Source organism: Pollachius pollachius (genome assembly GCF_949987615.1).
Source record: "Pollachius pollachius genome assembly, chromosome: 1".
Classification (NCBI taxonomy): Eukaryota; Metazoa; Chordata; class Actinopteri; order Gadiformes; family Gadidae; genus Pollachius; species Pollachius pollachius.
In genome coordinates this window covers 44,125,993-44,150,818 of record NC_136934.1, presented here as the reverse complement: position 1 = coordinate 44,150,818, position 24,826 = coordinate 44,125,993, and the positions used below count along the sequence as shown (strand labels likewise).

At 46.4% G+C, this 24,826-nt stretch overlaps 1 protein-coding gene across 2 annotated transcripts; it reads right to left on the bottom strand.

The window, feature by feature from the left end:
• Positions 1 to 44: 44 nt before the first annotated feature.
• pear1 (platelet endothelial aggregation receptor 1) lies at positions 45 to 24,826 on the bottom strand. Of its 2 annotated transcripts, none has more exons than XM_079742196.1 (22): positions 24,740 to 24,826; positions 15,734 to 15,838; positions 15,487 to 15,588; positions 14,958 to 15,058; positions 14,608 to 14,700; positions 12,392 to 12,638; positions 11,542 to 11,647; positions 11,183 to 11,319; positions 10,661 to 10,873; positions 10,248 to 10,422; positions 9,532 to 9,652; positions 8,701 to 8,864; positions 8,352 to 8,454; positions 7,959 to 8,111; positions 6,781 to 6,876; positions 5,876 to 6,001; positions 4,862 to 5,080; positions 4,411 to 4,520; positions 3,756 to 3,861; positions 3,130 to 3,192; positions 2,194 to 2,439; positions 45 to 1,175 (listed from the first exon to the last, which is right to left on the bottom strand). In XM_079742196.1, exons 2-22 carry the CDS (start codon positions 15,832 to 15,834, stop codon positions 1,054 to 1,056), a joined length of 2,904 nt encoding a protein of 967 aa, XP_079598322.1. In that variant the 5' UTR covers positions 15,835 to 15,838; positions 24,740 to 24,826; the 3' UTR covers positions 45 to 1,053. The 2 variants fall into 2 exon arrangements, with proteins under 2 accessions (XP_079598322.1, XP_079598323.1); XM_079742197.1 differs by having other exon boundaries at positions 4,862 to 5,035.

Genomic DNA, 24,826 nt, shown 5'->3' with positions numbered 1-24,826 from the left:
GTACTTATTGATTAGTTAAGAGGGAGCAGTAAAACAAGGGAAAATGCTGTGGCTTTATTTACACTATATACAACACATCGCTTGCTTACAGTCACATATGAAATATTGACATCAGCGATCAGAAAGTCCTTTTTCTCTTCAAGCTCAAATCGAGGCCTCCATGGGATAAGAGGTAGGAGTCTTCATGGTCAACTCTGGGTCCAACAAGATGGTCTGGAGAGGCTGTGTTCCGAGAATTTATATTAAAAGATGCTGCAATAATCACGTGTTGGATTAGGACTAGTATACTGTGGAAATGTCTTGAAATGTCAATGATTAATAGACACTATTTATCACACAGGTGGCTAGAAGAATAGACTCCACTAGGTATAAAAGGTGGACGTTCTCAAATAACTCATTGTTGTTAATGATTCAAGTCTTACTGGTAACTCTGGACCTCAGGTCTCTCGCGGTAAAAATAAGTACAAGCTTCCTCCACAGGGGGTCACTGTTGATGAGTCGGTTCAAAAACACCGACACGGACTGCTTCTCTCGTATTGTGGACAAAAGCCCGTGGGTAACTTTTTCTAAATCCCCAATAACAATTTCTTTACCTCGTTACCTTGGCAACAGGGAACAAGGTAACTCGTTTATCAACATGGTGACAGCCTAGTGTATATTATGAATGTGCGGTACCATAGGGATGCCAGATGATCCGTAGTGTTTAGGCATATGTGAGCTTGCGTGACGTGCAACAGGCACAGCCGTTGCTATTACAAAAATATCTTCTATATCGTCTTCATATATTTGTTCTTCGTGGATTTTTAGGTACTTTTTCTGTGCTTATTAGTTTTGAAACTCAATTTCAAACTTCAAACTAGAAAATAAATGAAGTCCAGATGTGTTAAATCCCATTGTTTCCACGTGAAGAAGACGGCATTCTATACGGTCACGTAACACGAAGGCTAAAACTTCCTGGTATAGTCCTGGTTAAGACGGTCTCTTCTCGTTCTCCCCCTGGTCATCCCCCGGTGTCGTCCTGGTCTTCCCTGCCTCCTCCTGGCTGTCCCCTTGTCACCGGGGTGGCCTCCTACTGGGGGATGGGGGGTGGCGGAGCGTGGGCAGGTCGTAGTGTCCGGGGATGTGACTGTTTACCGGGAGGTCGTAGTGGCTATGGGTGTCTGGCTCTGGGTACTCTGGAATAAAAAAAGATATTTGACCGAATTGAAACTAGCACAAAGAAAAGATAATTCCTGTTTTACTTCATCTACCTAATAGATCTTTGTAAATGTATGCTAATTCCTCATGTGATGTGTTTAACCCGCTCTGAAAGCGTTGGGACAGAGGCAGCATAATGCTAGGATGGATCATGTGGAACATTCCAAAAACACCTGTTTGGAACATTCCACAAGTAAACGGGTCAATAAGTGATGCCTTCACGATGGGGTAAAGACTAAAGGATTCCGCCGTTCACGAGCAGGGAGCATGGGCCTGATTGTCAAGAGCCAATCAGAAATCGGAGAAGCCTACGAATCTAGCGTGTGTGTTGGTGCGTCGTGGTGTGTTGGTGTCTGGGGTGTTTGTGATGTGTGGGTTGGGTTGGTGTGTCAGTGCACAAGTCATGGGGCACGAGGACTGCTGAGGCGTACGTGTGCAGATATGGAGAAACGCATGCTACCATCTAGACAACGTCTTTCTCAGGGACATCCCAGTTTACTTCGTCAAGAAGTGGCCCAAGGCACCTATCCTTGTGAACCATCCTGATCTGCTCTCGTTCCCGTTCAAACCAACCCCTTGAAACCCAGAAAGTGGTAGTGGCTATCGTTTGTTGGTTTTCGAAAGTTAGTTTTCAGCAGGAGCAAGGCCAAACCGATCTTCATCGGGAAATGGAGGTTTCGGTGAAACCATCAGGTTGGTCTCACGGGGACGCGAGCCACCCTCTGAACATGTCACAACAGCTTGCCATGCATTCAGAGAGTGTAGGCGGCGAACTGAACCGACGCACGGTCCAGACACACAGTCCGAACATGACACCCCTTGAAACGGTGGCACAATATTACAAAGAAAAAAATGTAGACCCAAGACTGTTGAGCAGTGGAATTCTTGCGTCAGGCGAAAACTGGAAAAACATCCAGCTTTCAAAGCTATAATTAGAGCCCTGCGTTCCTAGTAGGAGGGGTAAGAACCGATAATAAGAAGGACGTTTGAACCCACCTGTCCAGCTGTGTTCTGTGTTCCTGCGCGAGGGGGCGGGGTCGAAGGGGGAGGGGTCGAAAGGGGCGGGGTCAAAGGGCGGTGGCCTGACGTCTCGCTGTACGGCGCCCTTCATCTCCATGTAGCTGCACTCAGGGGGTCCGGAGGGGTCCAGGGCGGGGAGGTCCTTGATGGTGGCGTACGGGTTCTCGCTGTTCAGGGAGCCGCTGCTGGCGTTTGCCACCTCCTTCAGCTCGACACACACACCTACACACATACACACACACACACACACACACACACCAACACACACACCAGCATACACACACACCAATACATACATCGGCACACACACACCAGCACACATACACCAACACACACACAAGCCAACACACACACCAACATACACAACAATACACGCACACACCTCATTGCTTAAAACAAGCGTTTCACTGATTGGCTCTTGGAACAAACTGTTTACTGGCTCGCAACCATAACTACAGCCTTAGGGCGTTCGAAAGTAAAGGCCTGTATTTACTTTATTTAAAGTGTGAGTGAACCCCCTGTTTCAGCCTGAATTCCAATACTATGAATCAAAAGGAAAAAGCATTTTTGGGCAGAGAGTTCTAGGAAGAATCTGGGAGGTTTTATTCCCATGGTTACGACCCACACCTACTTTCAGATACTTTTGGATGTTTTTGTATAATGAGTGATGTTGTAGATTAAATACGCCACACACTGTGGTGAATTGCTATCTAAGAAACCTAGCTACTTTATGTACGCACAACATCCACAAACTGGTTGGAAGAGATCAACAGAGACCAGCGAAAACACTATTATAGATCATAGATCGCATGTTGAATAAAATAAAATACCAACTAGGACGTTTAAAATAAAAGAAGTTCACTGGCACTTAATAGAATGATGCTTTTGTTCTGTATGTTTTGGACATACTACCTTTGTTGCAGTATTTTCCCAGACTTGTACTGTAGCTATAGCTGCGATCGATTCCAAAAGCACCTTAAAGATGAAAACATATTTTAGAGTCACATTTTGATAAACCAAAAGGCAGAAATACGTAGAATCAATACCAAAACAGTTTTATTGACTCTTAACAGGAAATAAAGATAATGAAACGTTATTTGTATTACAAAAATAAAATTAACAAAATGATATATACCTCTGTGTGTGTGTGTGTGTGTGTGTGTGTGTGTGTGTGTGTGTGTGTGTGTGATTGTACCTGGGTGTATGTGTGTGTGTTTGTGTGTGTGTGTGTGTGTGTGTGTGTGTGTGTATATGTGTGTGTGTGGTTGTACCTGGGTGTGTGTGTGTTTGTGTGTGTGTGTGTGTGTGTGTGTGTGTGTGTGTGATTGTACCTGGGTGTATGTGTGTGTGTTTGTGTGTGTGTGTGTATATGTGTGTGTGTTTGTGTGTGTTTGTGTGTTTGTGTGTGTGTGTGTGTGTATATGTGTGTGTGTGGTTGTACCTTGGTGTATGTATGTGTGTTTGTGTGTGTGTGTATATGTGTGTGTGTGGTTGTACCTGGGTGTGTGTGTGTGTCTGTGTGTGTGTGTGTGGTTCACCTGGGTGTGCGCGTGCTTCCTGGTGTTTCCAGTCAGCAGGAAGCGTTGCGTTGCTCTCAGCACCAAACAGGCTCCGCCCCTCTCTGTTATGCTGCTGATTGGTGTTCTGAAAGTAACCATGACATCCCAAAAGCAACATATGATTCACAATGTTATAATATTATAATATACATATATACTATATATACCATATACTTTCTTATATATTACTAATACCTTATAATGACGAGAACCTCCTCCTCAGTTCTAACGAGGAGAACCTCCTCCTGATCTCTAACGAGGAGAACCTCCTCAGCTCTAACGAGGAGAACCTCCTCCTCAGCTCTAACGAGGAGAACCTCCTCCTCAGCTCTGACGAGGAGAACCTCCTCCTGATCTCTAACGAGGAGAACCTCCTCAGCTCTAACGAGGAGAACCTCCTCCTCACCTCTAACGAGGAGAACCTCCTCCTGATCTCTAACGAGGAGAACCTCCTCCTCAGCTCTAACGAGGAGAACCTCCTCCTCACCTCTAACAAGGAGAACCTCCTCCTCAGCTCTGACGAGGAGAACCTCCTCCTGATCTCTAACGAGGAGAACCTCCTCCTCAGCTCTAACGAGGAGAACCTCCTCCTGATCTCTAACGAGGAGAAGCTGGACATGAAGGTAGGACTTGCCTTGATGCAGCGGTGGTGGTTGTTGGGCAGGTGGGGCAGTGGCGGGGGGTTCTGGCTGAGGGTGTGGTAGCTGGGGTTGGAGTAATAGCGGTGGTAGCTGTGGGGAACATCTGACAAACACAAAGCATCCAATCAGCCAATCAGGATGCAGAAGAGCTCAACCAATCAGGACACAGCACATCATCGTCAACTATCAGTTTGTAAACCAGAACGCAGTTTAATATATATATATATATAAAATGAAGGTTATATTATGTGTGTTTGAAGTCCTCTGATGTACAATGATCCACAAGAGTGTACCCACCTCCCCCAGCACCCTGCCTGTATACTTCATCCAAGCACCCTCCCCCCCCCTCCTTGCCCTGGCGCCCTACCTACCCTTCGCCCACACCCCTCCTCCCCCAGCACCCCCCCCCCCCCCACCCACCTCCTCCCCCAGCACCCTGCCTACCTGGGACAGCATACTCAGAAGTGGTGGTGCGGCCGGTGGAGAAGGAGACCGTGGGGGTGTTGTTGTGCTTGGCCTTCTGTCTCCGTCGGTACAGCAGCAGCAGAGTCAGCAGCAGCACCACCAGGAGAACCAGGACCACGATGCCAGAGATTGCCCCCCACGACTCCCTCTCCACTGGGGGGACAGGGACCATCACACTCCCTGAGAACTCTACCGTGACTGGAGGAGAGACAGGAACAGGAAGTGACCTGTCTGCCAACCGTATTAGCGTTAGCGCTAAAGTAGGGTATAGTACCCAGTATTAAGGTTAGGGTTACAGTAGGGAATAGTAACAAGGGATAGGGTCAGGGTAACAGTAGGGTATAGTACCCAGTGTTAGGGTCAGGGTTAAAGTAGGGTAAAGTACCCAGTATTATGGTCAGGGTTCTAGTAGGATATAGTACCCAGTGTTAGGGTCAGGGTAACAGTAGGGTATAGTACCCAGTGTTAGGGTCAGGGTAACAGTAGGGTATAGTGCCCAGTGTTAGGATCAGGGTAACAGTAGGGTATAGTACCCAGTGTTAGGGTCAGGGTAACAGTAGGGTATAGTACCCAGTGTTAGGGTCAGGGTAACAGTAGGGTATAGTGCCCAGTGTTAGGGTCAGGGTAACAGTAGGGTATAGTGCCCAGTGTTAGGGTCAGGGTAACAGTAGGGTATAGTGCCCAGTGTTAGGGTCAGGGTAACAGTAGGGTATAGTACCCAGTGTTAGGGTCAGGGTAACAGTAGCGTATAGTGCCCAGTGTTAGGGTCAGGGTAACAGTAGGGTATAGTGCCCAGTGTTAGGGTCAGGGTAACAGTAGGGTATAGTACCCAGTGTTAGGGTCAGGGTAACAGTAGGGTATAGTACCCAGTGTTAGGGTCAGGGTAACAGTAGGGTATAGTGCCCAGTGTTAGGGTCAGGGTAACAGTAGGGTATAGTGCCCAGTGTTAGGGTCAGGGTAACAGTATAGTACCAAGGGTTAGGGTTGGGCTACCTCGGTTGCAGTCCTCGTGGTCCTCAGGGGAACAGAGACATTCTCCCGTGAGGCGGTCGCAGCTGGAGCCGGCCGGACAGAGGCAGGTCTGGGAGCAGGAAGGGCCGAACCGGCCAGGGCCGCAGGCTGCACACACAGTCATGGAGCACGTGTTGTATGGGAGTATACACTGTTTAATGTGCTGTCAAATGTGGATGTTGGTATTATACTGTGGTATATAATTTAGTTTATGTTGAATAATGATACCAATAATAAAATTGTAGAATGTAGCATATACTGTATAGTTAATAATGTATAATGTAGTCTGTATTATACTGTATAGTATATCATGCATAATGTAGTCTGTGTTCTAGTATATATCGTAGTATATAATGTAGTAGTACTTACAGACGGCAGTCTGTAAGCAGTCTGCGGCACTCCTGCCACAGAAACACTCGCAGTGTAGTATATAATGTAGTATATAGGGAGTGTAGTATGTAATGTAGTATATCATGTATAATGCAGTATATTAGGGAGTGTAGTATATAATGCAGTCTATAGGGAGCGTAGTATATAATGTAGTATATCATGTATAACGCAGTATATTAGGGAGTGTAGTATATAATGTAGTATATAGGGAGTGTAGTATATCACGTATAATGCAGTATATTGGGGAGTGAAGTATATAATGTAGTCTATAGGGAGCGTAGTATATAATGTAGTATATCATGTATAATGCAGTATATTAGGAAGTGTAGTATATAATGTAGTATATAGGGAGTGTAGTATATAATGTAGTCTATAGGGAGTGTAGTATATAATGTAGTCTATAGGGAGCGTAGTATATAATGTAGTCTATAGGGAGTATAGTAGTATATATTGTAGTATATGATGTATAGTTCAGTGTATTATGGGATGGTTCTCACCCTCACAGCGGCCGTCCCGTGGGCTGCAGGAGGAGCTGTTGGAACAGTCAGAGCAGCGCTCAGCGCACCGCAGCCCAAAGGAACCAGGCGGACAGGCTGGAGAACACAGTACACATGTAGTACACTGTATACTGTTATATATACTATATACTACAATAGGAACCAGGCGGACAGGCGGGAGCACACAGTACACATGTAGTACACTGTATACTGTTATATATACTATATACTACCATAGGAACCAGGCGGACAGGCTGGAGAACACAGTACACATGTAGTACACTGTATACTGTTATATATACTATATACTACAATAGGAACCAGGCGGACAGGCTGAAGAACACAGTACACATGTAGTACACTGTATACTGTTATATATACTATATACTACAATAGGAACCAGGCGGACAGGCGGGAGAACACAGTACACATGTAGTACACTGTATACTGTTATATATACTATATACTACCATAGGAACCAGGCGGACAGGCTGGAGAACACAGTACACATGTAGTACACTGTATACTGTTATATATACTATATACTACAATAGGAACCAGGCGGACAGGCTGAAGAACACAGTACACATGTAGTACACTGTATACTGTTATATATACTATATACAACAATAGGAACCAGGCGGACAGGCTGGAGAACACAGTACACATGTAGTACACTGTATACTGTTATATATACTATATACTACCATAGGAACCAGGCGGACAGGCTGGAGAACACAGTACACATGTAGTACACTGTATACTGTTATATATACTATATACTACAATAGGAACCAGGCGGACAGGCTGGAGAACACAGTACATATGTAGTACACTGTATACTGTTATATATACTATAGACTAGAATACGACTAGTAATCACTACCAATGTACTTTAATATCATGCTACCATCTTGATCTATTATACTACCATAGTACTATGTTATCATTTCTACCATAGTAGTAAATGAATGATATATTAATATGGTAGTATGATAATATAACGATATAACAAACATACCGGTACTTTCATTATATAGATATATAATGAGACAGGGAGTACTGCACTGGTCACCATGCCAACCAGCACTGTATCCTTATAGGTGGAGAGAGAGACCATCCGCATAAACACACACAGATGTAAGTCCAGTTGCCTAGGCGTCCGTTGCATCACTTACTCTTCTCACAGGCGGATCCCCAGTACCCATGGCGACAGACGCAGGCGCCCGTCTCCGGGTGGCAGCGGTCGCCATGGGGACAGTGTTGGGAGCAGCTGTGGTTACAGTGGGGCCCCCACTGGCCCTCCACACACGCCTCACCACAGCGGGCTCCTGACAAATCACAATAATAATTAATATACTGTGATATTATATTATTAAGTATTATAATATCATACTAGCCCAAATAATCGTGATAACTAGGCTCAGTTACCAGGGTAACTGTCTGTCCCTTGTTACATTTACCACCATGCTATCTTGTTAATAAACCTTCTACATTTACAGCATTTATAAAAACTAACTCCTCAGCTTCATAAGCAATTTATTAAGAACCTGAACAAGGTTGACTCTTACCCCCCCACCCTGGCAGACAGCGACACTCTCCACTGGTCGCCTGGCAACCATTGGCGTGGATACAATCACACTTCTTCTGGCAGCTCGGTCCAAACATGCCCATCTGAACGAGACACACAGGAGATCACACTCAAATACACACCAACACACATGAGGATCTGAACCATACCTCTAACTAGCTGGACCTGAACCATATCTCTAACTAGCTGGATCTAAACCACCTCTCTAACTAGAGATATGATCTGAACCACCTCTGTAACTAGAGCTAAGCTCGCTAGAGATAGAGTAAGAGCCCCCTGCAACCTGTCTAACTAGAGATAGAGATAATGGAGATAGAGCTGGGACTCACAGGGCAGGGCTTGTCACACAGCGCCCCCTGCCAGCCCGCTCTGCAGCTGCAGGTGCCGTCCCCAGGGCTGCACTGGGCCCCGTTAGCACAGAGACAGGTGGCGTTACAGCCGGGGCCCCAGGAGCCCCTCGCACAGCGCACCGAGCAGTCCGCCCCCCGCCAGCCTGCACACAGACAGGCAGACAGACAGGTAGAGAGACAGGAGACAGACAGGTAGCGGGACAGACAGGTAGAGAGACAAGAGACAGACAGGTAGAGAGACAAGAGACAGACAGGTAGAGCGTCAGGAGATATACAGAGGGAGACAAACAGGAGACAGACAGAGGTAGAGACAGAAAGACATACAGAAAGGTAGAGAGACAGACAGGTAGAGCGACAGGAGATATACAGAGGGAGACAGACAGGAGACAGACAGGTAGAGAGACAGGAGACAGACAGAGGGAGACACACAGGAGACAGCCAGAGGTAGAGACAGAGACATACAGACAGGTAGAGGGTCAGACAGGTAGAGATACAGACAGGTAGAGAGACAGGAGATATACAGAGGGAGAGACAGAGAGACATACAGACGAGTGGAAGGACAGACAAGTAGAGAGACAGGAGATAGACAGAGGGGAGAGACAGAGAGACACACAGACAGGTTGAGAGACAGACAGACAGACAAGTTGAGAGACAGAGAGAGAAACAGGCAAAAAAAAATGTAATTAGTAAATTTGTCATTAGTAAATCATGACCTGTTATTTGATGGATTACGTATTGGCTACCTGTAATCTGATTGGTCACGGTCTGACTGACCTGTGGTCTCGTTGGTTATGCTTTGGTTGAACTCACCCTCCTTGCAGAAACACGCGCCGTCCAGGTGGGAGCAGTCGACGGCGTTGAGGCAGGAACATTCCAGAGAGCAGGCCTTCCCGTAGGCCCCGCTCTTACAGGGGCTCTCACAGTGGGCCCCCTGTGGGGACACACAGGCACACGGACCTCAGACACAACCACCTGACGAGGCTCAGTCGGCCCATCATACAGAGGCTCACTGTCGCCGCTCAGATGTGACTGTGGGCAGGGAACGATTTTGGGACTCGTAGCTACATTATTGTTGAGTTATGAGTCTGTGAGCCCCAAGCCCACAGCCGTGAAATCATTGAATAATGTCCATAATATATATTTACAGAATTTTTGTATTTTTCACGAGACAGAAGATACAACAACAACACGAACAGCAACAACAACAACAATAAAGACATATGGACACCAAAAAAAAGCGGGGGGGGGTGATCACCCGGAATCCTCAGCTTTAATATTTGAGATAATATTGATAATATATAAATTCTATACTTGTCCATAATAGACTTGATCCTTTATTGCATCCTTATTTTATTATTTGAGCGGGGGGGAAAACAGCCACGCTACAGTCTCGCCTTTTTAGACAATAGGATTCTACTTCTTGTTTGGGCCATGCTTCAGATATGTGGGGATATTCACAGTTTTGTATGCTTTGGGCTTCACACGCAACCTCGAACACCCTCACGTTAACCGTCAGTGCTTCTTACCGTAAACCCGGGGGGGCATTCGCAGGTTCCCGTCGCGCCGTCACAGACACCTTTGTTTACACACAAACAAGGCTCCAGGCAACCGTTGCCGTAGAATCCATGAGCGCAGGTCTCGTTGCAGTACAGGCCCGCCCAGCCTGGCTGGCATGTGCACTCGCCTTTCATTGGATGGCAGCTGGCCAATCAAAACACAGGTGCACACTGGTTGCATGATTGAGGAAGCTTGTGAACAACTAAAGGTGTTATTCTTATGACATCAACGTTATAATGAATGAGGCGTCCTCTAATTAAGACCCCAGGCCATCCCAGTACTTTAGTGTGTACAACCTGAGTGTGTGTCGTACCACTGTGTTACCAGTGTGTGTACTACCAGAGTGTGTAGTGCCAGAGTGTGTACTACCAGTGTGTCTTACCTGAGTGTGTGTTCCTTCTGGCAGAGACAGGTCCCCTCACAGTGGAAGCCAAACGTCCCGCGGGGACACATTGGCTCCCCGCACTGGGGCCCTCGGAACCCGGGCTCACACAGACAGCCGCCGTCGATGTTGTAGCACCGCGCGCCATTGGCGCACGCACACACACCTTTACAGTCGAGGCCGTACGTACCTGCCCCACACTCCTCACTACACCTGCAACACACACGATACAGCAGGGATGAGGGATACCGCACACACACACACACACACACACACACACACACACACACACACACACACACACACACACAAGCAGCTACGCATACACACATAAGTTCACATGCAGGCACACACACACACAAACACACACAGAGACAGACCAACACGTGAACACACACTCACACAAATACACACACGCACACACATAAACACACACACACACACGATTACATGCAGGCACACACACAAACACACACACACACACACACACACACACACACACCACTAGAACCCACTCCTCACCTGGGTCCAGTGTAGCCCTCAGAGCATCGGCAGGCTCCGGTCTCGGGGTCACATTGTCCCCCGTTGTAACACACACAGTCCTGCAGGCAGTTAGGGCCCCACAACCCCTGGGGACACCGCTCTGTGCACACCGCACCCTGAACACACACAGGTTTACGCACACATGCACACACGTCACATGCAGTGGCGTACACAGTACTAGAGACACATCTATGCCTGTATGTATGCATGTGTGCATGTGTGTATCTGTGTGTGTGCGTGTGTGCGTGTGTGTGTGTGTGTGTGTGTGTGTGTGTGTGTGTGTGTGTGTGTGTGTGTGTGTGTGTGTGTGTGTGTGTGTGTGTGTGTGTTGAGCCTACCCTCCATCCGGGGGGACAGGTACAGACCCCCGTCCCCTGGCAGATCCCCCCGTTCTGACAGGCACAGCGCAGGGCACAGTGGCCCCTGGTGCAGGCCTGCTCACAGCTGGAATAACCACAGAGTGTCAACCTGGTCCTTATTCAACAGTAATATATTCATAAACATCATGGTATCAAAATGTCCTCATAAACACAGCATGATAATATCATGTCCTCATAAACATCCTGTTAACACAATGTCCTCATAAACACAGCATGTAAATACAATGTCCTCATAAACATCATGTTATCACAATGTCCTCATAAACACAGGACGTTAATATCATGTCCTCATAAACACAGTATCTTAATACAATATCTTCATAAACATCATGTTATCATAATGTCCTCAAAATATAATGTTAATATAATGGACCCATAAACTTCATGTAAGTATCATGTACTCATACCATATCGCCACTATACAAATGATATATTCAGAATCATAATGTAATGTAACTATGAAACTTGAACTATAGTTACAATATAATCTAATAATAGAACTGTGAAACTTTAACAATAGTTACAACGGTTTTGCAGTTTATTAGGCTGATGGTGTTGCTTTGGTAACTAGGTTAAAGGTGTGATGAGGTGGTTATCATGGGTAGACGGTTGTCATGGGGAGGTGGTTACCAGCGCGCTGCCAAGGATTGTGCTCATGGGAGGTGTGTGGCTCCAGACTACTGCCAGTGGTGTTGCTTCAGCCACTAGGGCAAAGCTGTTGCTGAGCTCACTGGGATGAAGGTGTTGCTATGGTAACTAGGGCAAAGCGGTTGCTATGGCAACCAGGTGAACCCCAAGGTGTACTCACTATGTTCCGGTGAAGCCGTCCCGACACAAGCACTCTCCGGTGGCTTCGTCACACGACCCTCCGTCTCCACACAGGCACCTGTGCAGGCAGCCCTGACCGTAGGACCCCAGCGGGCAGTGGTCCTCACAGCGGCGTCCGACGAAGCCCGGGAGGCAGCGGCAGGCCCCGGAGCTGGGCTCACAAAGGGCCCCGTTCTCACAGCGACAGGGCCGGCCACACCCGGGGCCCCAGTGTCCGCCGTCACAGTCTGAAACACCCGCACACGCACACAAACATAAGCACACAACGTCAGACACACGCACGCACGCACGCACGCACGCATGCACGCACGCACGCACGCACACACACACACACACACACACTTTTAAATACAACAACAATCCTAAAAACTCAACCCTGCTATCCTAAATCCCTCTTAAACAGACTTCTAAACATGCGCACACTTCTTAACAGGTACACACACACACACACACACACACACACACACACACACACACACACACTCTCTCCAGCATAGTGTGCTGGAGGAATGCGGGGGTGTCAGCTCAGGGACCAGACGGTGTGGATCTCTCAGCAGAAGGGCGATGTCGGGCCAACAGGATTGGTCATGGTTTCCTGCTATCTGAATGTGCACAACGTCATGGGCTCTGAATCTTCACCATCAGGTCCCAGGCTAACGGGAATGTGTTCGGGGGTTTGCATAATGCGGAGCCACAGACACCGGTCTGCCCACCCAGGAACGGTCACAGCTTGCAGGAAAAGAAGCGTTCATTCAAGGGAAGCGCCCAGGACGTTTGGCCGCTGGGTTGGCGGGTGCCGGGTTCCTAAACGTTCTGCTGGGTGTGTTCTAATAACAACAGGGTAATAACACGTCACCTCAGACCCTTCTGTTTACAGACCGGGTTACCCAGCATGCAGCGGGCTGATTATGTCGGCCATGGTGGGTCTGCAGGCGGTATAGTGTTTTGGATGCGGCCCAGGCCTGGAGGAAGGTTCTCCATCCTTTATTTGACCTCATCAATCACACACAGATAGTTAGACTCTACCCTATTCTACTGTACACTGCTCTACTGCACTCTACTCCACTGAACCCTAGTCTATTCTGACTCTCTTCTATTATATATAGATATGTATATACTATTCTACTCTACTTTACTATATTCTGTTTAGCTATGGTAGCTAAGATAGGAGATACGGTAGCAGATGTGGTGTGCTGCAGGCTGGGATGAGCTTTGGTAGGAGATGTGCTATTCTCTAGGTTGGTAGGGTAGGTGGTGTGCTGCAGGATAGAAGGAGATGTGGAAGTCTGCAGGAGGGTACGATATGTGGTATTCTGTAGGCTGGCTACTTTAGGAGTCGGCGGTTCTTCACTGAGATGATGGGGAACGCCACAGATATGATGGGAACATTCCTCTCTCTCCCAAGAGACAAACTAAACCAAACGCACGCAAGCATGCACAAGCACACACACACACACACACACACACACACACACACACACACACACACACACACACACACACACACACAGCAATCAGCATAATGCCATAAAGGGCTGAGCAAGAGAGGGGCTCATATTTTTCTATTATTGTTGTAATTTATTTATTTAAATGTAGTTTAGCAAAAGATGGAGATGGAGAGAACAGAGAGGGGGAGAAAGAGGTGAGAGTGAGAAGGGAAAGAGAGAGGTGAGAGAGGGTCGAAAAAGGAGGGGGAGAGAGAGAGTTGGGGGAGGGACTGAGGAATAGCAGAATGAAAAACATTCTAGGTTTGGGGGAATAGGGAAGTGGGAGGGGGGAGTAGGGTAACATTTTCCATTTCCTCTGGTCGTGGCTCTGTCACCGACTGGAGACAAAATGGAGAACAGACTCTATACCTAGCCCCACTCGCACACTGAAACTAGGCTGCCAGCCACGCTCTTACTCTGAAACTAGCCTGCCAGCCATGCTCTTACCCTGAAACTAGCTTGCCAGCCATACTTTTACTTTTTGATCGGATTTAAAGAAAATTTAACCAGTTTCATTGTGTGTGTTTTTCTGTGCGTGCGTGTGCATTTGTGCAAGCCTGTGTGCATGCATGTGTGCGTGTGTGTGTGCGTGCATGTGTGCTTGCATGTGTGCGTGCATAACCTCAATTGAATCAAGTAAATATGAAGCCTGGCAGATCAAGACAGACAGATACAGACAAACAGACAGACAGACAGACAGGTGTCTCACCACTAGAGCAGTCTTCTCCTCTCCATCCTTTTTCACACTGGCAGAGGTCTGGAGCCCCACACCTCCCGTGAACACACTCCTTAGCACAGCGCGCTGGAACACACACACATCAAGTCACCACAACAACCACCTCACTACGACAACCCCATAACCACGACAACCACCTCACAAAAGAAATCCCATCACTGAGACAAACACATCAACGGGAGAACCCCATCACCAGATCGTCACGAGCAACGCATCACCATGTCGACCACCTCGTGGGAATCAATGATGATAACAGAAACACATGATAGTGATGTATATAGGTCATGTATATAAACCCAATAATGTTTATAGACAATACTTACGGACACATTTGTCTCTGCTCTCGTAGTACGCTGGACAGCACTGGTACCTCCGGCGGTACTCTGTCTTCACCGCCTGCCGATACGCTGTCTTATAGGTGATCCTGACACACACACACACACACACGCGCGCACACACACACACACACACACACACACACAATTACAATTAGGGCATTTAGCAGACGCTTTTACCCAAAGCGACTTACATTGGTTAATACATACATTGACACACCGACAGCAGAGTCAACCATGCAAGGTGACAGCCAGCTCGTCAGGAGCAGTTAGGGTTAAGTGTCTTGCTCAGGGACACATCAACACTCAGCTAGGAGGAGCTGGGGATCGAACTACCAACCTTTCGGTTACAAGACACACACACACACACAAACACACACACACACGCACACACGCGCACACACACCACAGGCACACACACACACACACCACAGGCACACACACACACACACACGCAGGTCAATTTTGGTTCCTGCCAGCAAACAGGAAGTGTGTGAGAAGAGGGGGGTGGGGCTACCTGTGTCGAGGGCAGCGATAGGCCGACCGGTGGTCGTAGCAGGGCTCCTCTGACACCTGGTCGAATGGCTGCAGGTAGGACTCCTTCACCGAGGTGGTGAAGCTGGGAGAAAGCATCGCCCGGTTACTATTCATGTTTATATATACTTATTTATGGCGGTGGTTATTAGGTGGATTTATTATTTGCGATGTAGTGCTCGATTCGTAAGGGTGAGGGTTGGGGTTAGGGTGTTGGAGTTGGGCCTCACCTCTCCCATACACTGCATACGTTGGGGTCTCTGGGATTCAGAGACCCACTGAGACCGCTGAGAAGGAGGAGAAGGAGGGCAGAGCACGGCAGCGTCAGCATGGTCCTAGAGAGAGGGCATACAGGAGGGTTATCCCCAACCATAACCCCTGACCCTGACCCACAAACACTGATTGACATGGAGAGCAGAGCCCTAGAGTGAGGGGGTTTTAGTGACATTATTCCCATTGCATCTCTCGTCGTAAAGAGGCATCCCGATGTAGTCAACATTATTAGTACTGAGTACTTAGAGGTTGTCAACAAGTAAGTTAACAGCAGGGCTAATTCCACAAACTAGGATTGTTTTCCATTAGCGTCCAAGTTGCGCTCACGCCTCAAGACACACCGTTACAGAAACTACAGCATGACTCTGACAGAAATGACACGAAGAGCCAACGTACTTTGCGTAATTATCCCAAGCTAGCCAGACTAAGTTAGCTCCTTTCCATCTGTAACTGATTGGACCAGAGAAGTCCTTCACAGAGGAACAAACATCAATCTTCATATTAACATCACATCATCATCATATTAACATAACATCATATATCCCTGAATCTGCAAGTTCTCATCTTGGTTCTGTAGCTCAAATGTCACATTGTGGTCTGTTTCCAACACGCGTACGCACATGCACGCACATGCACACACATGCACACACATGCACACACACCCATACCCACACACATGACCACAGACACACAAATACACATACACACACACACACACACACACACACCACAGTCCTCCAGTATGCTGCAGGGTGACACCACAACAACAAGACTTAACGATATCTGGTGCTCATTAGGGACTCTGTGTGGATTTTTCATTAGCTCTTTAATTGGTCTTAGTTAGAAATCACGTGATGCAAACTCTACAGCTCTGGGTTTGAAGAAAAACAAGGTTTGCATGAAGGGTGCATTATGTACATTTCGATGAGTTTTCGTGAAGCTCAGCTCATGTGAACTTCAGTAAGGTCGTTCCTATTTGTCTCAAAGCCTATTTGTCTTGTGTCCCTAAGTCTCGCCCATCAAGCCTCTCTTACTATTCTCTTGCAACGTTTACGTGCCCCAGCATGCCTTAAGAACTCTTATCCTCTCTCCATTGAATGAGCTCCGGCCTTTGCCGTCTGTATTATGCAAGCCTTAAAGCAGAATGGGAATCTTGCTGTCTCTCATACCTGCCAGCTAAATGGTTATTTTGTATACATGATTGCTCTAGTCCAAAATCAGTGCCTCAATCAGAGCTCATTAGAATAATGTAAATTATTCCTGTCACTCAGGGAAAGGACTTGAATGGCGCATCAGGAGTCCTTTGATAACTATAATAAATATGAAGTTCTTAATAATGTGGTTGATATATTCCTAGAGATCCATGTGATGGCTGAATCAGAGCTCTTGATGCCCCTGAAGGATAGAACATCTACACTTTGATGTGAGTTTCAAAGCATGAGTAGTGACCAGGTCCTCAGGGAAGCTAAAACCCTGCTTCCTCTACTAGTACTAGCGGCCGGGCTAAGGGTGCTGTCATCAGGGTTCTATCATTATTGCTAGCGATATTAGCTGCAGGGCTAGCGGGGTTAGCTAGCATGGCTCAGGGTCAGGGGCAGATGAGGGCCCAAAAGGGGTCCCTATCTCCTTCCCTGTGGAGACCACAGAGAACTTCTATCAAAACAGCTCTATAGAAACACGTCCCCTATAGACCCTAATCTTTACGTCATTACATAGTTGACTTTCAAGTCAAACATCATTAAGATTAGATGTCACGCACGGTGTTTCCTTCATCAGGCAGGGTATGCGTTTGTGTGATCACATGTGCTATCATTTATCCAATCAGGTTGACTCACGATTAAACAGAACTACATTTAGGTAACGCACTAATAATATACGGAAAATATAATTTTGAGACAATTTTAAATGTAACTTTCTTACTTTTATTGTTACATTTGAACAAATGTATGTTGATATAATTTTGATGACAACTCAAATGTAATTGAGAACATACTTTGAATGTAACTTTGAATATAGTCTTCATAACTGAATGATATTTCAATAGACAATAGACCTGAAAAATAAATATTTCGGACGACAGTTTGACAGATCGTTTACGTTTATACAGCTCACACTCGCCTTGTTATCTTTCTTTCTTTTTTTTCATTCTCTCTGTCTCTTTTTTTTGTTGGTTTGTTTCTCTCTCTGTGGTTTGCAGCCTGCCGCCTCTCGCCTCTGCTCCCTCGCTCTCCCTCCCTCTCCCTCTCTCTCCCTCGCTCTCTCTCTCTCTCCCTCGCTCTCTCTCTCTCCCAGTTCCCCCCCCCCCCCAATCTGGTTGAGTGTCTGTCTCTGTGGTGGCAGCTCAAGGAGAAACTCTGACTCATTCTCTGGAAGAGAAAGTAGAAAAACATATTGAGTGTCCCAGGGGAGGGGGGTGAAGGGGGTTACGAGTCTGTTGCTGGACTCTGTGTGTGTATGTGTGTGTGTGTGTGTGTGTGTGTGTGTGTGTGTGTGTGTGTGTGTGTGTGTGTGTGTGTGTGTGTGTGTGTGTGTGTGTGTGTGTGTGTGTGTGTGAGATACAAAGTAAATAGAGTAAACTGAGTTTTAATTTGTTTTAATTAAAGTTGAAAAGAGAGTTAAAAATAGTTTTAATGTCACATTGATCTAATAAGAGACCAAAAAAGAGTATGACTGCATTCGATTTAAAGATTTAACTTTCTGGTCGTAGCTGTGATTATCTGTTGTAACTTTCTGGATGTAATACTGGTTGAAACTCTCTGCAAGTTACTCTCTTGTCTTGGTTGTAACTGTCTTGTTGTAACTCTCCTTTGGTAAATCTCTGGTTGTATCTCTGTAGTTGTACCTCTGTGGTTGTAACTTTCTGCTTGTTGTTCTGGTTGTTAGTCTCTTGTTGAAACTCTCTGCAAGTTACTCTCCGGTCTTAATTCTGGTTGTAACTGTCTGGTTGTAACTCACTGGCTGTAACTCTCTGGTTGTAATTCTGGTTGTGACACTCTGGTTGTATCTCTGGGTGTGATTCTCTTGTTGAAACTCTGATTGAAACTATCTGGTTGAAACTCTCTTTTTGTAACTCTCTGGTTGAAACTCTCTGGTTGTAACTCTCTGGTTGAAACTCTCTGGTTGAAACTCTCTGGTTGTAACTCTCTGGTTGTAGCTCTCCTGTGGTAAATCTCTGGTTGGAACTCTGTGGTTGTAACCCAGGGTTGTAACACTCTGGTTGTAACTCTCTGTGATTCTGGTTTCTGCTATCCCGCTTGTGAAGGCGGCTGAAGGAGTCTGGCAGTCGGTGTGATTGTGCAGCCCGACGTGTGACGCAGCGACCACAGTCCCAGCCCACCCCCAGTCGTTAAAACACAGTTACTGGTAGAGAATATTAAACCCTTAATCCTAAGCATCTGCGCTCTCTTCTTGGCATGCGTTCATCAACCACATCTTGGCATGGGCCGGGCAACCAGACCCCTGGGAATACACACGCCAACGATGAGATACCAAACAAAAACACAAACACACTAACCCTGACCCTAACAAAACACATACGCACTAACCCTAACAGAACAAATACACACTAACCCTGACCCTAACAGAACACATACACACTAACCCTAACGGAACAAATCCACACTAACCCTAACATAACACATACGCACTAACCCTAACAGAACAAATACACACTAACCCTGACCCTAAGAAAAAACATACACACCAACCCTAACATAACAAATATACACTAACCCTAACGGAACAAATACACACTAACCCTAACATAACACATACGCACTAACCGTAATGGAACAAATAAACACTAACCCTAACGGAACAAATACACACTTAGCCTGACCCTTACAAACACATACACACTAACCCTAACATAACACATACACACTAACCCTGACAAAACACACACACTAACCCTGACAAAACACACACACTAACCCTTACAAAACACATACACACTAACCCTACAAAACACATACACACTAACCCTGACCCTAATAAAACACATATACACTAACCCTAACAGAACACATACACACTTAGCCTGACCCTTACAAACACATACACACTAACCCTAAAAAAAACATACACAATAAACCTAACCAAACGCATACACACTAAGACTAACAAAACCGAACAGAAACCATACAAACTTACCCTAACAGAACACGTACACACTAACCCTACACACTAACCCTGACCCTAAGAAAACACATACACACTAACCCTAACCAAACCCATACACACTAAACCTGACCCTAACAAAACAACACACACACACACACACACACACACACACACACACACACACACACACAGACACACACACACACACACACACACACACACTAACCCTAACAGGTTAGGGTTACAACAACCACTAAACTAGGTTTAGTGGTTGGTCTCTCGTAGGGTAATCTAGGGCTAGAAATGTCTGGCCCTCTGATAGGATAAACTAGGGTGGGGATAAACAAGGGTTGTTGATGCCCTGTCGCTGGTAGGGCAACCTATGTTTAGAGAGGTAAATGAGTTCTGAGTCTCTGATAGAGTAAACACTAGGGTTAGAGAGTTCTGGGTCCCTGGTACAGTCAACTAGGGTTAGAGAGTTCTGGGTCTCTGGTACAGTCAACTAGGGTTAGAGAGTTCTGGGTCTCTGGTACAGTCAACTAGGGTTAGAGAGTTCTGGGTCTCTGGTACAGTCAACTAGGGTTAGAGAGTTCTGGGTCCCTGGTACATTCAACTAGGGTTAGAGAGTTCTGGGTCCCTGGTACAGTCAACTAGGGTTAGAGAGTTCTTGTCTGCCTCTTAGTAGTGAAGCCACAAGCAGCGTGGCTGAGGCAGCGGTCAGCGAAAGACAGCTTCTCACTAACTTTTATACTCCCAGCCGCTAAGACAAAAACAAACAAGCGTCCAGCAAGAGGTCTATAAAACACACACACACACGCACACACACACACACAAAACCACACAACACCTAGGGTTAGTGCCGCTCCTTTGAAGGGACATGGTGTTATATCCAAGAAAAATAAAATGGTAAAAGAAAAACACATGCAGGGTTGAGTTGAGGTTGAGGAGCGACATGACCGAGCGATGTCATAATTACACGTTCCTCTAAGCCTCTGTGGGTCGCAGCGCGTGGCTCAACGTACACAACGCACTGTGCACACACTGTGGATAGTAAACACATACACCTTCACACATACACGCCCGCAAAGAGAAGAGGAAAATACTTCTAACCCTAACCACAACATTAACCCTAACATTGACCAGTTAAGACGAATATCAACAAAAACTGCTTGTTTTCTTACAGGCTCGTTCATGACAATCCTTTCAAGCACCTCCCTCCACCCTGCTCTCTCTGAGCCGATGGCTTCTTGGTTATTAAAAGCTGCTCTGGCATTCTAGATCTGCAACTTCTATATTTGATCAATTTAACCAAGGCCACGCCCCCCTCAGACTACTGCCTGCTCTCATTGGTCCAGATGTTCTAAAGATGGCCTGAAGATGTCTGGATCCATCTGCACAACTCTGGAGGCCAGAGCGGTTGCTCTAGAAATAGACATGACCTGTGCTGGTCGTGGAGAGGGTTGGAATGTAGCCCACATGCCAATAGGAAACAGGAAGTAGGACAGGAAAGACATCCATGCGCCATCACACAGGATGTCCCGGGCATCGCTGGAGATGTCCACCATACACACACACACACACACACACTCACACGCACACACACACACACACACTTATAGATGCACACACACACACACACTTACATCCAGACACACACACACACACACACATATAGATGCACACACACACACACACACACACACACACACACACACACACACACACACACACACACACACACACACACACACACACACACAAACCTTCCCATTAGTTCAATGCTTATCTTAGAAAATAATGAAGAACACACAAGATAAACAGATATAGTAGAATCTGTGCTGGGGTACAAAAAGAGCAGTTTGTGTCTTGCTGTCAAGTGGTTTGTAGAGAAGTCTGGTGTCAAGAAAAACCGAAAAACTAAACAAAACAAAAGTTTCCAGAGAAGCCTGACTGTGAGCTGACGTTCTCCTCCTCTCCTCCCCCTCCCATCCTTTCCTTCTCCTCCCCTCCTCTAGCCTGACATTCTCCTCCTCTGGATGTTGGACTGAAACCTGAGGAGAGCTCTCAGGTTTCCTCTGGTCCCAGCGGTCCTTCTCCTCCTCCTCCAACCACCAGGCCACTGGCAGAGAGACCCATACCCCAGGAGAGCAAGCTCCTCCTGGTGATATTTGACCCAAAGCGGGTAGAGAAAGACTTCCTCCTCCTCCTCACAGCGGCCCATAGTGATGAGCTGGTCTGCTGGAGGAGGATGAGGAGGAGGAGGTCTGATATAAGGAGCAGCTGGCTGGCAGAGACTTGTAAAGTACCGCCTGCTGCTCCACTGAGAGTGACTCGTCACTTCAGCTTTTCGTCAACTACGATCCAGTTGGAGATGTGTCGCATCCTGACAAAGCAAAGAAGGCTCAGAAATACTTAGCACACTGGAATTTGTTCCAGTGTGCTCACTGGAATTTGTTCCAGTGTGCTCACAGTTATCTAGAGTGTGCAGCGGTCGGGACCCCGAGACAATCTGATTATTTTTTTGGGGCCGACTAAAGGAAATAGTTCAAGAATCCCTGCTGTGCCTGAAGACCAGAACCATGATCACACTCACCTGTTGACTCGAGTTCTAAACAGTGTGACAGCTGTAAACAGTTTATTAAAAACATTAGGCTCACGCTTAATGATCCATGGTGTGGAAACCACAGGAACAAACACAGAACCCTGATCTCCCCTCTCATCTCTCTCATGCACACGCACACACTCTCTCACACATACACACACACACACACACACACACACACACACACTCGCGCACGCGCGCACACACACACACACGCACACACACACATACACACCCAAGCCTCATGCGTTTCTAGAAAGGTACACAAGTTGAACATACAGTAGCATATATTTAAAGGTTTAATGCAAACACACAGAAATACAAAGTGTTCAATGAACAGCGTTTAGTAGAAGATAAGAGCTGTCTACTCTTCGGAGATGGTTTCCAGGATGGGAAAGAGAGCCGTCCAGAAAATATGAAGGAGTGAGAGAGACATCTTATGAGGGAGAGAATCATCTTCTCTCTCCCTCACTTCTGCAGTTTATGGCCTCCACAACGCCAAGGAACCCATCGACCTGGACGCAAGCTGCTCTCAACGCTAGGTTAAGATACAGCATCACAACAAGAGACTAAGCTGAGCGACAGCATCACAACAGAGAGACAAAGCTAAACTACTACAGTATCACGCTAAAGAAACACCCGCAATCAGCTTTATGCTCTTTGTACTTTGTATGAGGTTTATCCAAAAGATTCACCTTGTATCCAAGCACCTAGTAGACTACATTATTCAGGACCTAGTGAACTACAGGACCTAATTTACTATTCGATTACAGTATCACAGCACCTTGAGGGCTACAGTATTTAGGACCTCGTGAACTACAGTATGCAGGGCCTAATGGTCTACCATAGTATTAAGGACCTATTGGCATAAAGGACCTGGTAGACTACAGGATCTAGAGGACTACAGGACCTAGAGGACTACAGGACCTAGAGGACTACAGGACCTGGTAGACTACAGGACCTAGAGGACTACAGGACCTAGAGGACCTAGAGGACTACAGGACCTGGTAGACTACAGGACCTAGAGGACTACAGGACCTAGAGGACTACAGGACCTGGTAGACTACAGGACCTAGAGGACTACAGGACCTAGAGGACTACAGGACCTGGTAGACTACAGGACCTAGAGGACTACAGGACCTAGAGGACTACAGGACCTAGAGGACTACAGTAATTAGGACCATGGTATTCAGGACGAAGTGTACTACAACATTCAGGCCGTCATGGACTAAAGGACCCAGTGGATTATAGTATTAAGATCCTAGTGGACTACACTATCCAGGACATATTGGACTACAGCATTCAGGACCTAATGTACTCCTAGTTGACTACCGTTTTCTGGATCTTGGTTTGATGGTAGATCTTGAGAGGGGAGATCTTCTCTAGAAAACCAGTTACTTGAGTAGCCCAGGTTTGGACATGAGAGCAGATGTGTTGACCCTAGAACAAGGCCAGTCTGGGCTTTAAGGAGACAATGAGGATACCAGGGATACGTCATAAAAACGACTGACCACAGACTCTATAACATAGAGACAACAAGGTGCAAAACACATTACTGTCCTCTGAGACACACTTTCACAATAAGGCGTCATCTGCAAATAGAATGTATTCTTCCCAATATCTCTGCATTATGATATATAATATGCCCTGCAATGATGCCCGATTAGTCACTGAGTCTGAATACAACCCGTCAACAAAAACACAAGTCCTCTTAAATATCAAACACGACAAATAAAGATTTAAATAAGTTTGATTTCATGAAATAAGTCATAAGGTTACGTTTACACTGAACAGCAGCAACTGGAAACATCACGGATGTATTTTTTTAAAGTCAGAAGATCGTGCGTGTGTCATGTTTTTGTACGAATGTCTGTGTCCGTGCGCCAGACGGCGTGAGGCGACACATTTCATCGAACCAAAAGAACCAAACAGATGTGCAGAGTCAACGGCCAATTAATATTTCCGAATAAGCGTTAGAGCAACTGTTTCCAAAAACATTTCATATAAAATTCTTCAAATAGGTGCCTATTCATAGTGCTGACAACATTAATAAACAAAAATTGAAGTCACCCATTTGTTTACCGTGTTGCACATGCCGGGCTTTGAAACATTAAGACAGAAAACAACACATCCAATAGTTCGCTGCGTTTACCTGTCCATATTTGCAATATGTACTCTTATCTTTTGTGATAGTATTTAAAAAACAAGACAGATCAAAGCTGTATGGATCTCCGCTCACCTTGCGCGCCGAAAAGATCCGTCTGTTGTTTCACTAATGCAAGTTTTGTGCCGTATTATTTGTAAGTATGCAACAGAGCGATGAGTT

What these genes read in the sequence shown, in the direction of transcription:
- pear1 (XM_079742196.1), bottom strand. Translation starts at nt 15,834, where the DNA reads ATGCTGACGCTGCCGTGCTCTGCCCTCCTTCTCCTCCTTCTCAGCGGT. An exon ending in CCTGTCCCCCCGGATGGAGG is followed by an intron (nt 11,320 to 11,541) that starts GTAGGCTCAACA and finishes GTGTGTGTTCAG; the next exon opens with GGTGCGGTGTGCACAGAGCG. An exon ending in CCACGAGGACTGCAACCGAG is followed by an intron (nt 5,081 to 5,875) that starts GTAGCCCAACCC and finishes TCTCTCCTCCAG; the next exon opens with TCACGGTAGAGTTCTCAGGG.